Source organism: Solea senegalensis, linkage group LG14 (assembly GCF_019176455.1).
Source record: "Solea senegalensis isolate Sse05_10M linkage group LG14, IFAPA_SoseM_1, whole genome shotgun sequence".
Lineage (NCBI taxonomy): Eukaryota > Metazoa > Chordata > Actinopteri > Pleuronectiformes > Soleidae > Solea > Solea senegalensis.
In genome coordinates, this window is record NC_058034.1 from 23,600,238 (window position 1) to 23,614,597 (window position 14,360).

General features: G+C 42.2%; 2 protein-coding genes across 4 annotated transcripts in view; both read right to left on the bottom strand.

The window, feature by feature from the left end:
* Positions 1–2,982, bottom strand: part of gmds (GDP-mannose 4,6-dehydratase) — a 122,792-nt gene extending 119,810 nt beyond the window's left edge. The window contains exon 1 of the mRNA XM_044044534.1: positions 2,741–2,982. Within this exon, the coding sequence (XP_043900469.1) occupies positions 2,741–2,851 (111 nt within the window). The 5' untranslated portion in view covers positions 2,852–2,982. The remainder of the gene's footprint in view (positions 1–2,740) is intronic.
* A 1,243-nt stretch (positions 2,983–4,225) lies between these two features.
* mylk4b (myosin light chain kinase family, member 4b) overlaps positions 4,226–14,360 on the bottom strand; it is a 38,949-nt gene continuing 28,814 nt past the window's right edge. For all 3 annotated transcript variants that reach the window (XM_044044371.1, XM_044044372.1, XM_044044370.1), the window contains 12 exons: positions 13,701–13,782; positions 12,653–13,016; positions 12,291–12,535; positions 11,628–11,733; positions 10,947–11,040; positions 9,892–10,001; positions 9,678–9,819; positions 8,008–8,078; positions 7,793–7,921; positions 7,452–7,683; positions 5,380–5,428; positions 4,226–5,276 (listed from right to left, as the gene is read on the bottom strand). In XM_044044371.1, coding sequence (XP_043900306.1) covers positions 5,384–5,428; positions 7,452–7,683; positions 7,793–7,921; positions 8,008–8,078; positions 9,678–9,819; positions 9,892–10,001; positions 10,947–11,040; positions 11,628–11,733; positions 12,291–12,535; positions 12,653–13,016; positions 13,701–13,782 — 1,620 coding nt within the window. In that variant the 3' untranslated portion in view covers positions 4,226–5,276; positions 5,380–5,383. The remainder of the gene's footprint in view (positions 5,277–5,379; positions 5,429–7,451; positions 7,684–7,792; positions 7,922–8,007; positions 8,079–9,677; positions 9,820–9,891; positions 10,002–10,946; positions 11,041–11,627; positions 11,734–12,290; positions 12,536–12,652; positions 13,017–13,700; positions 13,783–14,360) is intronic.

Sequence of the window (14,360 nt, forward strand, 5' to 3'; positions counted from 1 at the left end):
ATGACAGAAAAAAAGACTTTTTTTGTTGTAGACATGAGCCATTGCCATTTAGCATGAACAGTTCCATAATCTATGGAATATTCTCCCACTCTATCAATATCAATTCCTTTGTGGATAAGCTGCAATAACCACAAGTACATTTTAACAATACATGTATACACTTTCATTTTCTGACCAATTATAACTTTAACCACTAGATTCATTATTCATCATTTATCATTTTCTTTAGTTATTTTTGAAATAAAATGTTGATCCCCAGGTGGAAACTGACCCATTTTACAAGCTGCCACTAGCTGCAACATTTCAGGGATGATTTGAATTTTAGATTTTAGACCATATACAGTACCAGTCATAGGTCTGGAGACACCTCATTTAATGGTTTTCTTCATTTTTCTACATTTCTACATTCAAGACGATAGGAAAACCATTCCATACCTCATAAAGCTGACTGAGAGGATGCCAAGAGTGTTTAAAGCTGTCATTAAAGCAAAAGGTGGCTACTCTGAAGAATCTAAAATATAAAACATTTTCTTTGTGTCCCCTGGTGCACCACGTCCACCAGGAACCAGGAACCAGGAACCAGGAACTTCCACCAGGAAGCTTGAGACATGGACACTTGCTCTCACTGAAAGCACGGCGAGCAACAAGGACACAAAGAAATGTACAATATACACACAGAGCACATGCCAAACACTGACAATCAAACTATCAGAAATTTACGAGAAGAGGTAGATGCAGCTTTTTTGGATGTAGAAATAAATAAATCTCCATTTTTAAAACTATACTTTCTTTCGTTTTCACTGATGCCATTTCACTTTAAATAATTTAATAATAATATGAATGGTACAATAAGCAGGCAACTGGAAATGTTCTGGAAAAACTGGAAAAGCTCTGTGTTGCTCTGAAGGTCCGGCACTAAATCCGCACTGCTCAGACGTCCAATAACTTGATATGTAAAACTTTGTATGCTAAATAAATGTTTAAATCCAGGGTTTTTCCACCACTGAAGAAGGCTGCATGTCTGATGCTACAAACAAACAATTCAGTCAGTGTGTCCCCCAAATACGCAGTTGCCGTGGTTACTACTAGTTGGCAGCAGCTTCGGGTTAGTAGGAGGAGCTAACGTTTTAGTTGTGCTACAATGGCTACAAACACAACACCGTATTTTCCCCACCCTTAATGTCGCGATTGTGACACCCATACATTTTAGATTAAATAATATTGTCCTGGTCTATACACATCATATACACAGACTGACAAAAGCATCTTTGTTTTCTCACAGATCTGCACAAATTTCACACAGTAATCCTTTTAAATGTTATACAAGTGAAAATGAGAATTATGTAAATTATGTAAAGTACCATTCCCTCTCATATCGCAATCTAAGTCAAAATGATCGATTTATTCAAAACCGTTCAGCCCTAGTCTCAACTGCCATAAAAAATGTGCTAAGTGTAAAACGCCACGTCAGACACTGGTAAAACATGTTTGGCATTAAAATGACATAGTTCTGTACAAACACTGCAACAATGATCTGAACCAGCGAGAGCAGTCAGAGTGCAAACATCCGTGCAGTTCACCATAAGTGCACACTCCCTTAACTCACAAGGCAGACAATTTTTTGCAAAGGAGATCTGGATCCGTGTCCTGATCTCCACTTCTAATGACTTTATTGTTGGGCCATGTGTTTCATCACCAGAGAGTTACACGAAAACATGTCCTCAACTTTCTCAGTTATAAACGGACACACGCAGGCAAACACCTTCCTGACAGTGACAACAATGGTCAAATATGCCTCAGTGAACCCATGACAACAGTATAAAGCCCATCCTTCATATCTAATGGTAAATGGTCTGTATTTATATAGAGCTTTTCTAGTCTTGATGAGCACACAAAGCTGCTTTACACTGATACTGTGAATGGGTTTGAAAGACGAGTGATCGGGAAAAGGGCTGCACATAGACACTGCACTGAATGAAATTGTGAGTGAATGGATGAATGAATGAATGAATGAATGAATGAATGGCAAAACTGTGGTGTAAAGCAGCTACGAGTGGCCATCAAGACAAAAAAAGCACTTTATTAATACAAACCACTTACCATTAATGAAACCCTAACGACACTCTTTCACACATGGACTCTGCATTGTTCAACTAAAGTCATTGAACAGTTTTTAGCCTGAGGGGCCTTGTTTTACCCCCCCACCCCAGTTCATCAGAACTGAGGGACTCTTTCGGGTGAAAGGTCTTCAACTTAACACAAGCACGTCCAGTCAATTTTAGGTGACGTCACCACATAAAATACACCTTTCATTTTATAGATTGAATGATTTAACACTGGATGAACAACTAACTCGCCCTCTATGACGCAGTGCAGAGTTTATGAGTTAATAAATGGTTTGTTAACGACTCTTATCTGATTCTGAATGAGAAAACGGGTTTGGGGAATATTACAGAGTTTGAGGGAATATAACAGAGTTTGAGGGAATATAACAGAGTTTGAGGGAATATAAAAGAGATCGGATTCCGTGCCAGCGACTTATCAGTGTTGCACCTGCTTCAGTCGTTATGTCATAACACACACACACACACATCACTTCCCTGTAAGAACACCGGGACAAGAAAACAATCATTCGGATGCCCCGAACAGCAGCGTCAACAACATTGAATCGTTACCACAGTGCGTGTGAACAGGTTGTTCATACAATGAACGTGAGAGGATGAGGAGGATGGAAAGTTACCTGTCCAGTAATACCGGTGATGAGTGCCACCTTTCGCTCGTCCTGGTTCTTCAGCTTCGCGTTATCGCCGGCGCCGGCGCCAACTTTAACGGTGTCGGTACTCTGAGCCATTTCTAACGGGCGGTATGTTTAACAGTGTGATACGACGCAAAGTGAGTGTGTGCTGACAGTTACTGTGGAGCGACGAGCCTCCTCTGGAGCTTTGAAACACCGAAAGCTACCAGACGTAGCCGGAAGCTGCCGCGTAGAGCAGCCAATGAGAAGACAGCAAAGAGCGGCAGCTGAGGAGCGTGTACGGAAGAAGGAAGCGCGCCTGAGGGGACTGTGCATCTCGTTTGTTATAGCGACATGTGCAGGGTGGAGGAGGAACTGCACCTTCACGCCTCGATCAGAGTAATCAATCAATAGTAATCAGAGGATTACTATCGTAGTATAAAACTATGAAGCGCCAATTGTGTAAAAATGCAATAAATCAATAAGTTTATTACTATGAAATGGGAAAATATTGTGAAATAATTACCCTTATCATGAAATATAATATTTTCATAATTTCTCATTTTCTATTTATTTTTATTTTTTTCATAATAGCTCATTTAAAATGACTTATTTCAAAATGGCTTTTTATTCCTTAATAATGAGATTTTACACAAGTGTTACCAGTGGGGCCCCGATTGGAACAAGGGTCTTTCTGCATGGAGTTTGCATGTTCTCCCCGTGTGTCTGGGTTTCTTCATCCTGCTTCGTCCAAAAACATGCAATATGGGGATTAGGTCAATAGGTCCCCCCCCCCACGAGGATAAAGCGGTAGATGATGGATGGATGTTACCTAAGATGTTATGCTAAGCTCTGAAATCGACTTGTTTTGAAACACAGGAGTAGGAATGTCAGGGGACAAAACAAAAAACTGTGAAGTCAAAACTTAAAAACTTTTTCTGGGTCACTGAACTTTTAAGATCTTTAGTTTTTTTATTTTATTTAATAAGATATGACATTGTTATGGACATTACCACTTATTCCTTAGAATTCTTCACCTTTAACCTCATACGTGCATAGTTCAGTCTAAACACTCACAGTACACCGGGTAATGCCCACACAGGACTGCTTTGCTAATCGTTCTGTTTCTGGAAACCAAGGCCATATTTCCTCCTCCCTCCTTTAATGCTCTCTCCTTTACTACTACTACTACTATACTAGTACTGTTGTTGTTGTTGTTACATAAAATAAAACCTTACCAAAGATTTAAAAATGGAATTTGACCTTATATTAATAAATATTTGTTTGTTTTTCCTGGAATTGATTAAAGCATAATTAAAACAACTTAATGTGTCAATTAAGGTCAAAATTGAAATATAAGCTTCTCTTTTGGGCTCATATATTTGTACATCAGTGCCTCGCCATTTTGATGAAAATCTATCCATCCATGTTAATATGTGTTTTTGAAAGAAACACTCTAAATTGTTTTGTACTGTACTTTATTCATCATCATTATTATTATTATTGTTATTTTTAATCTTTTTATTTATTTATTTTTCAGTACACAAGAAAACTTGAAAAAAGTACCATAAATTCAATGAAACAAGTGTTCAAAATCACAAAGCTTTTGCACTTCCCAAGAAATGAGCCAGCAAGTGAGCGACGATCATCCATCCAACAATCCACATCTCAGGAGGACTGGGACAATAAAGTGCTGCTGGCTCTCGGTCAAGCTGAACTGTGGCTTTACACGTCAGTTTGTCTCCCCTTTAAAAAACACTCCTCAAAGCTTTGCACTTCAAGTACAGTCTGGTGTTGAACCAGTAAATAAACACTTCAGTCATAAACATGTATCATTCATAGGTAGTATTCTGTTGTTCATTATGCCTTCATGGAAGGTGACAGAGCTACTCCAAACTGCGGAAGCAAAGGTGAGCTGATGGCGTGAACGTGAAGGCAGAAGGAAACCCTATGAAGCAGCACTAGAGTATGTACAAAATAAATTAACGGGGGCGGATGCACATTTAGCTTCTGTTTGAGGATGAATACAATTTTCAATAAGACTTGTAAATTCAAAAAAGAAAAAAAAAAAGTCTTGAACCACAAATACATGACTTCAATAATACAGTTCAGTCTGGAGCTTGTTCAAACATGAAACAATGGCCAAAAGGTGCAAAGCATGCAAACAAACCAGGACAACATGACACAATGATTATGATGAATCATTTTCCTCTTGATGATCTGAACCTTCACAATTCAGATTCATCACTGCCGTGTGAGTCCCTCTTTTACCTTGTACCAAGACTTATTTGGGCTCCAGTCTTCTTTGGTTTAGTGTGATGTTTTGTGCGTGACAGTAACCATGACACAGGACTGTTTATGGTCTGCAAAATGGGTTTTGTGCTTCAAAGTTTTCAGGTCGGAGCTACAAGCTGCAGGGCTGTGCAGACGTGAGGCTGCGAGGCAGAGAGCAGTTATCCACTCATCATACAGCTACAGCAGCATTGGTCCAGTGTTGGGCTCCTACATTGTCAGAAGGCATGCTGAGGGCATCACAATGAAACTGTGGAGGGAAGCAGACAAAAAAAACAGGTTTGATAACGTAGTAGTTGACTAATCTGCCCAATCAGTGAGTTAGCTACACAGCAAAGTAATACTGGTCTTACCACTTTAGCTCTCTGGAGAAGGAGCATGTGTGGAGTGGCACTTGTTTTTCTGCAGAGAGAGAGAGAGAGAGTATCAGATTAATAATGATGGTATGGTTTGTGTCTCCATCTGCTGATTAACCTGCCGTTTTTATACTGTTCTGTTCTGTAAACTGAGGTTGGGTACATGGGGATTTCGTGTAAAAAAGCAGAGGTATCCTACAAATAAAACTTAAAAAAGGAAAAAAATAGTGATTCGCTTTTGCAAATGAGCTTCTCGCTTACTACTGCTCCACTGACATCATCATATTTGCAATTTAAATAGTTACCTCGCCTCCCAGTTTAATATTTGCATTGTAAAATGTCTTTCATGTTTGTCCTAGAGGACGTTTGATGTGGATCTGTCTTCAGTTACGTGACGCTAACCCAGAGAACGTGTTTTGTGAAATTGCAGATGAATATTCTTATAGTGACTTGTTTGCCGCAGCAGTAGGAGTTGCTATAGGGTGCTCTGCATAGTTATTGAAGAGACTTAAGCTGCATTAAAACCAGCTGAATGACAAGTAAAGTTTCAGTGTATTGTTATCGAGAGATCACAAATACATGAGCCATTGATTTCGATAACATGCAGTTCTGATAGTTTGTCTAAGTATCAGAGCTTCAGCATCGTCAAAATATAATTGTAACACAAGCACTGTTTGAATGAATGAGTATTTTATGTAATTGCTCTTATCGGTCTTCATGCAATCATTCAAGACTAATCAGAATAACATTAGTTAACATTGAACCACATGTAATCACTGTAATCTTTTAATGCAGGTTAACGAAACTCCAAATAGATCATGAATAACGTGTAAAACACGTTCATTTCTGATCAGATCAACGGCTGACTGGACAGATTGAGCAGCAGGATTAACATATCCTGTTTAGCCTGCTCGGGTATGCGCCGTTGATTTCATGCAACAGGCCCCAGGACCGGTTTTAAAAAGACAAACAAGAACCCTCTTATCCATATGAGGTGTGTATGTCTGACCATGTTACTATAATCAAATCATCAAACAGTAACTTATGAAAATGTTCAGTAAAAAAAGATACCAGAGGACAACATGAGTGTTTTCACCTTGAATACCTTGAATATAGGGAAGTTCAAAAGGAGAAGGAGAGAGAATGGAAAGAGGAGAGAGAATGGAGAGGAGAGAGAATGGAAGGAGGAGAGAGAATGGAAGGAGGAGAATGGAGAGGAGAGAGAGAGGAAGAGAGGAAGGAGGAGAGAGAATGGAGAGGGAGGAGGAGAGAGAATGGAAAGGAGAATGGAGAGAGAGAGAATGAAGGAGGAGAGAGAATGGAAGGAGGAGAATGGAGAGGAGAGAGAATGGAAGAGGAGGGAGAGAGATGGAAGGGAGGGAGAATGGAGAGGAGAGAATGGAGGAGAGAGGGAGAGAGAATGGAGGGAGAGAATGGAAGGAGGGAGAGGAAGGAGAGAGGAGGAGGAGAGGAAGAGAGAGGAGAATGGGAGAGGAGCCGAGAGAGAATGGAGGAGAGAGAATGAAGGAGGAGAGATGGAAGGGCGAGAATGGAGAGGAGAAAGAATGGAGGAGAGAGAATGGGAGAGGAGAGAGAATGGAAGGAGAGAGGAGAGGAGAGAGAAGGAGGAGAGAGAGAGAATGGAAGGAGAGAGAATGAAGGAGAGAGAATGAACGGAGGAGAGAGAATGGAGAGGAGAGAGAATGGAAGGAGGAGAGAGAATGGAAGGAGGAGAGAGAATGGGCAGCCAGCTGAGCGACCTTTTCGTTTCTCTGTCTGTAGATGATTTTGGCGACTTCTTTTCTCCTCAGTTGTCTTTTCAAGTTTTATTTGATTGGAGGTTACCGACAGTCCTGTTTTCGGGTTTTATTTATAGTGATTTGCTTGTTTCCTATGCATTGTACTAAAAAGGTATATCCCAAATATTTGTTCTTACATATAGATCAATGTGTGAGAGTGAGAGTGAATGGTTGAATGGCAAATCTGTCAGAGACTTCTATATTCTACTTCTATATTGTCTGTGGATAAATGTAGAAGTCCTTCATAAATCAATCTGATGTCAGTTTTACCTTCTGGTTTAGTCGATAGTGCAGACTGTGATCCGAGAGCCAGGAGTGTCTGAGGGACTCTGCAGCGCTCATCCTCCAGCTTTTGCTTTTCACCAACAGACGGGAGATGAAATCTTTGGCCTCGTCAGAGATGTCCGTGAACTCCTCCTCCTCAAAGTTCCACTGACAGGCCAGGATGTTGTTGAGTGTCTCGTTGTCATCGTCCCCCAGAAATGGAGACAAACCACTGAGCCTGGACAGACAGACAGACAGACAGACAGACAGCAGAGGTCAGATAAACAGCTGATGGTGTATGTGTGCACCTGTGTGTGTGTGTGTGTGTGTGTGTGTGTGTGTGTTACAGCATGTAAGTTATGACACCAAGACTCCACATGTCTGTTGGGAATGAAACAAACTCATAGTTGATTACTTCAGGGGCTAAAAACTCTGGCGTTCCAAAGTTGACCTTCAGCTTCTCCCTGGGTTTATACCTGTCAGAGGTCAGAGGTCAAAGGTCAGAACCACGCGGCATAATACAAGTACAGTATATATCTGGTACTCTGCGAGCGGTTATTACCTCCTGGCCAAGCCAAAGTCAATGATTTTGATCTTGTTAGTCACTCTGCTGACACAGAGAATGTTCTCTGGCTGAAAAAGAACAAAAGAGAGCGATTACAATCCCAGAGACATGAAAACAACAACAACAACAACAACAACAAGCGTTAATTCATCTCTAATTTCTCCAGTCTCAAACATTTAGAACCAACTATATATATATATATATATATATATATATATACATATATAAATATACATATACCACCAGCAGTCAGGTTTTGAGGGGCCAGGCGAAACTGTGATTCAGGACTTCAAACTGTGGAGGGCAGCATTTAACTTCTCAGAATTTATTAGGAGAAGAAGAAGAAGAAGAAGAAGAAGAAGAAGAAGAAGAAGAAGAAGAAGGAGAAGAAGAAGAAGAGGGGGTATTGGTGAGTTGTGTGGGCGAGTCCATCTCATTTCTAACGGCGTCTCATTTCCGTCCCTTCAACAATGCACAGCTGGAAGATGCAGCCTTGACAAGTGAGACACAGGTAACAACAACAAATCTGGATAAATAAATAAATACATTAAAAATTCAACTGACTGAACTGCGACGAGACAGGGAATCAAAACTGAGCTACAGTGACCGAACTTTGGACAGATCGTGTACAGAGCTCCCAATGTCATGTGACTCACTTTTCATGAACCGCCATGCTGGATTCAATACATCAGAGTTCACTGTGCACTACACATCCACAGAGATCGACAGATACATCACAAAACTTGGATACTGAATATATCTGCTCCTTTATAATGCCCCCGGCATGCTTTTTTATGAGTTTGTGATGTTTCATTACGTTTCATGGCAGAGATTCACCTCCACCGTGTCTCTGGGTCTGTGCGGATTAGCCTGTCTCTGACTGATCTATCCACAATCTTCACTTTTATGATGACCAAAAGACAGGTTTACTGCTTGATATCTGTGATTTCTATATCTGTCTAGAAAAGAGGTGAACAGCATAGTTTTTTAGTTCCAGAACACCAGCAAGTCCCAAAACACAGGCAAGTCCCAGAACACTGGCAAGTCCCAAACAAAACACCGCAATTCCCAAAACACCAAGTCCCAAACCAAACACCAAGTCCAAGAACACCGGCAAGTCCCAAAACAGCTGCAGGTCCCAAAACACTGTTAAGTCCCAAACAAAACACCGGCAAGTCCCAAACCAAAACACCGCCAAGTCCAAGAACACCAGCAAGTCCCAAAACCACCAAGAACAAGTCCAAAACACCAGCAAGTCCCAAAACACCAGCAAGTCCCAAAACACCAGCAAGTCCCAAAACACCAGCAAGTCCCAGAACACCGACAAGTCCCAAACCAAAACACCCGCACGTCCAAAAATAATGGCAAGTCCCAAACACCAGCAAGTCCCAAAACACCAGCAAGTCCCAAAACACCGGCAAGTCCAAGAACACCGACAAGTCCCAAAACACGGCAAGTCCCAGAACACTGGAAAGTCTGTGCAAGTGCAGTGCGATTGCCCTCGGCAGCCACAATACCAAAGGTTTGAAAACACTGACTTAAATGATAGCAGGGTTTAATGTGAGAAACAGGGAACCTTAACATGGGGGGTGTAGTAAATGGGAGAGCGACATCAACATGACCTTAAAAAGAAGGAAAAGAGAGACATGCTGCTAACTGTGGTTTACCTTAAGGTCGAGGTGTAGGATGTACATGTGATGCATGTACTGCAGCCCCTCACAGATCTGGCGTATAAACAGCACTGTGTCCAGCTCTGTCAGGTTGTAGTTTTCATCAATGATGCGGTCAAACAGCTCCCCTCCCTCCACGCTACAAAGAGGAGCAAACATTACAGCCAGAAAGACACACACACACACACCGTATAGGTTCAGATAGACTTACTATTCCATGACTAGGATGACATCATGACGAGACTCGAAGGCGGCGTACAGCTGGATGAGGTTGGCATGATTCAGCTGGTTCATCACCTGGATCTCGTTCCTCACCACCTCCTGTCATTTAAGAAGTACAAGTCATTTAAAATGTAACTAAAGACGATGTAAACAGTGTCTATGGGTATCTCATAATGCTATTTGCTGTTCCAGGTGCAAATCCTCACAGTTTAGTGTAAAGTATTGAAATAATCCATCCATCTGTCCATTTTCTACAGCTTTATCCTCCACACGAGGCTCGCGTTGAAATTATAAGTGATCAAATCAGTGTATCTACTGACTCTGTGGTCAAACACCAGCTACTGCCTGTTCTCCGTCCACGCTCGTACTCTCTTTCGTCATCCTCTCGTCTAACCAGTGTGAGCCTTGTTGTCCCGGGCAAAGTAGAAGCACTGGATCAACACAAGCGTCAGTGCTGCTGGTCTGTAGTCACTGAGGCTGGTCATGGAGGGGGAGGTCCCAGTCATCGAGAGTGGAATTTCTCCCATAAGAAATTTGGCTTTCACATCTAATCAATCAGGATGTTGTTGACAACGTGACAATAAAGCAATTCAAATAAGCTCATGTGCTTAGTTGGGACTGAAGCGGTAGAGTTGATCATCCCCCTCTCTTCATACATGCCTGTATTTAAAGGGTTAAACACTTTGTCACCTGTGTTTTACATACTGTTAGCTGGCATTTTTACATTCGAAGCCACTGAATTCTCTATGGAAATGAATAGGAGTGACGCTGCGTATAGCTATTACCATTTTACATAAGCATGACCGAATGCATCCTGATCTGTTGAGATGTTGTTGAGATACACGAGATGTGAACTACTGTATATTACATTTAATTTGCTGCTTTACTCCAGCTTTACTCAAATCTGATGCTTTTTGAGAGATGATTGTTTACAGTTTTTATAAGAGATCATTTTTATGCTGTTTCTTCCCATGACCTGGACAAATAGACACACACAACACTATTTGATATTCATCTTTCATCAGCTGATCACGTTCACCACACCTTCTCTTTCTGGCTCCTGGCTTTGATGATCTTGGCAGCCAGTTTCAGACCAGAGGAGTTCTCTGTGCACTTGTGGACTTGCCCAAAACGCCCTCTAATGAAAGGAAATCCAACACATTGAGTGAGTCAAACATACATACACAGCTTATAGAGAAAGAGTAGAGAAAGAACAATAATGTTAAATAAGTGGGGAATTAGAAAGAGGAAGCTCACATTTGTTATATTCCTTCTTTTTATTGTCCCTATCAAATCAAATCAAAGAACAAACCAAGAGTTCATGGCTTTCCTGTATTTTACTTGATGATTCATTACTTGATGACTTTACATCCGACCAAATAACCGATAAATTGCAAGAGATCTTAGTTATAGACGTACATACTCGGATCATTCTTCAATTTAACAGTGATGAGCAGTAAGGACTGTGTTTTCATGTCAGTAATTTAAGAAATGTGCTTGCGTGCCGAGCAGTGATCTCCGGTTTGAGAGGTAGAATTTAGCACTGGTCTATTACATCAAAGAGGTCTGCTGCTCTCGTGAGGCTCTCAATCATCTGCCCTTCAGGGGGTAATAAAAAAAGTTGGAAAAAAACTATTAGGCTTTCGCCGGGTGTGACATTCTCTGGTATAAGCTCCACAGCGACGCTACGAGAGCTGGACATTCTGTGGTTTCCTTGTCACTCACCCTCCGAGGACTTCATCTCTGTTGATGGTGTAGTAGGTGGCGATCTGATGAGGCTTGGGGGTCACGATGCGGTGGTCGAAGGGGGCTAAAGGTGGAGGGCTGGAGTCTGAAGCAAACCCAGAGGAAACACTGCTGCTGAACATGAAACGTACGACAGACACTGAGGGAAGGCCTCAGCCCCCCAGAAACAAAGTGCATGAAAATAGCAACATGCCGATGTGTCATTATCTGCTCTGTCAGCTGTGCCCACGGACACGTCAGTGACGCTTGAGCAGGAATGCTGTTATGACACTGGATCACTTTGGAGGAACAAAAAGTCAAATGTCACAAGCTAACCAGAGAGAGAGAGAGAGACTGCAGTGTCTCCATAAGAGTCAGTGACATGGTGTATGTTTTGAATTGGCGCTAAACTAATAAAATGGATTAGATTGGATCACAAATTCACGACAAACAGAACCTGTGTTTTCATTTCTTTGTTAGAAAAGTGCAGGCTCACAATTTAAAAACATCTCTTCATGAAGAGTCTTGAAAGAACTGCTCCTATGACACAGTACGATGTGTGTCACAGTATAAGCAGTGTTTGTGTCAGAATCCTATGTCAGTGTGTGTGTGGTTGCTTCACAGTTCAAATGATTCCTCCCTGGACGTGCGCTCATGTCTTACCTATAAGGAATTCTGTCACCACCGTCTTTCCGTCTGTCCTGTATTCTTCTGCTTCTGTCTGTGATTTGTCAGACGTGAGGACATGTAGCTCGCTGTCCACCTCCGGCACCGCCTCCGCCTCCGGCACCGCCTCCGCCTCACCACCTGCACTTTCCACTTTGCTTTTCTTCAAGTCGTCCTTGGCCACGTCTTCTTCTGTGACGCGGCGTTTGCTGCAGGTGGCCACATCACTGACCTCCTCAGGACTGGGGATAAAATGTATACACACACACACACACACACACACACACAATGATGGATCAATACCATCCTTTGACTATTGAGCATCTCGTGTCAACAAAGTGAATCTGTCAGAAAAATACCTTTCCAGAAGAGGTGGGGCCTTTTCCTCTGACTCTGCTTCGTGCCTTCTCGTTCCATGATCTTCCTCTTTTCCAGCTGCTTCTGCTATTCCATCTTCTCCCTTCTCCTCCTCCTCCTCCTCAGGCTGTGAGTCCTCAAAGATGCCCTCCTCCTTCTCTTCCTCTCTCTCCCCTGACTGGGAGGCTGAGGTGTGTGCTCCATCCACGATGCGGCGTGGCGGCTGATGGTGCCGCCTGTCTGCGCTGCCTGTGTCGTCGGCCTCGTGGGATTCAGCCTCTGTGTTTTCATGGGAATGCTCACAGTTCTGCCTGTTGAACTTTTCCACCTGCTCGTGCAGCACAGGCTCACTCGCTGCACATGGATCTGAGGTGGGAGCAAAGAGACAAGGTTTTTATGCCTCAGCTGGAACATGTACACACTGGAAAGACAAGAAGATATGGTTTTGTGCACATATTTGGAGAATGTTCCCTCACTAATACACTAGTGTAGTTTGGAGATGCTGAAAATGTACATTTTGACAAAGGGTGGAACACGTTACTTTTTCATCCCAAGACTACAAACGCACCAATTCCTTTTAAATTGTAAAAAAAAGTTTTTTTGGTAACTTTTGTTTTGTTTCAGAAATGCAACTCTGAACCGGCTCCTGCTCTTCCTCTGTCTGTGTCTGTGTCTCTGTCTGTGTCTCTGTCTGTGTCTCTGTCTCTCTCCTCCATTAAACAGGATTACATAACAAATGAAAGTGAACATCGACTATATCATTTTATTGTGTTTTTCTCCAGTGCATCAAACGCTGAAAGTGCTTCACAGTGTCTCATGAACACCAGTCACACACGTCAGGAACGGCTCGTGTGGTTGTGGTTGTATGAGGTCCAAGGACGTCCCCCACACTCAGGGAGCAGGGACACCAGGGACACCAGGGACACAGATTTCAGCCAAAAGCCTTAATAAAATGCTCGCCAGCAGGCAGGCAGTCATTCCATTAGGGCCAGACGAGGGTGGCACGATACAGATGAACCCTAACATTTAGACTGCAACTGTCCCTCCTACCTGACGTGTCCACGGGCTTCCTCTTCTTCTGAGTCTTCGAAGCCTTCAGATTCACTTTGGCTTTATCCTTGTCATCCTTTGCCTTGTTGAAGGAAGAAAAAACAGATTTAGACATTATTATGTGTCACATTTGATTTGGGATGGCGACAGCAAATTTGTGGTAGAAAGTATTCAGTTACATCAAAGAACTCACCAACAGACACTCAGCTGCTATATTAACTCTATATATCTATAATAAAAGGAAGGATAAAAAGAAGAATCACTGTCATTCAACCCATGTTTTAATGTTGTTACATATGTGCAACATCCGTATCCTAAAATGAGAGGTTGTTGTTGCAGTATCATTCTTTAACATGTCCCTCACACAGTGAACACCTGTAATAATGTTGTATCCCAGAATAACAAGCTCACACAGGAATCACTCAGTCACAGACCAGGCTTGTTGTTGGACTGTTGGACTGCCTCAGTACATCTCGGTGTGGATAAGATAACCCGCTGTGACTCTGATCATTTACACGTCAGAGGCTGAAGACGTTGACTGCGCCAGGGAAAACCACTTAACATTACAGAGAATGATGCACAGCAGGACTAAATATAGCTCTGCAAAGAACCTTATCACAAGTCATTGACATACCACAGGAAGATCTACTGTACACACAT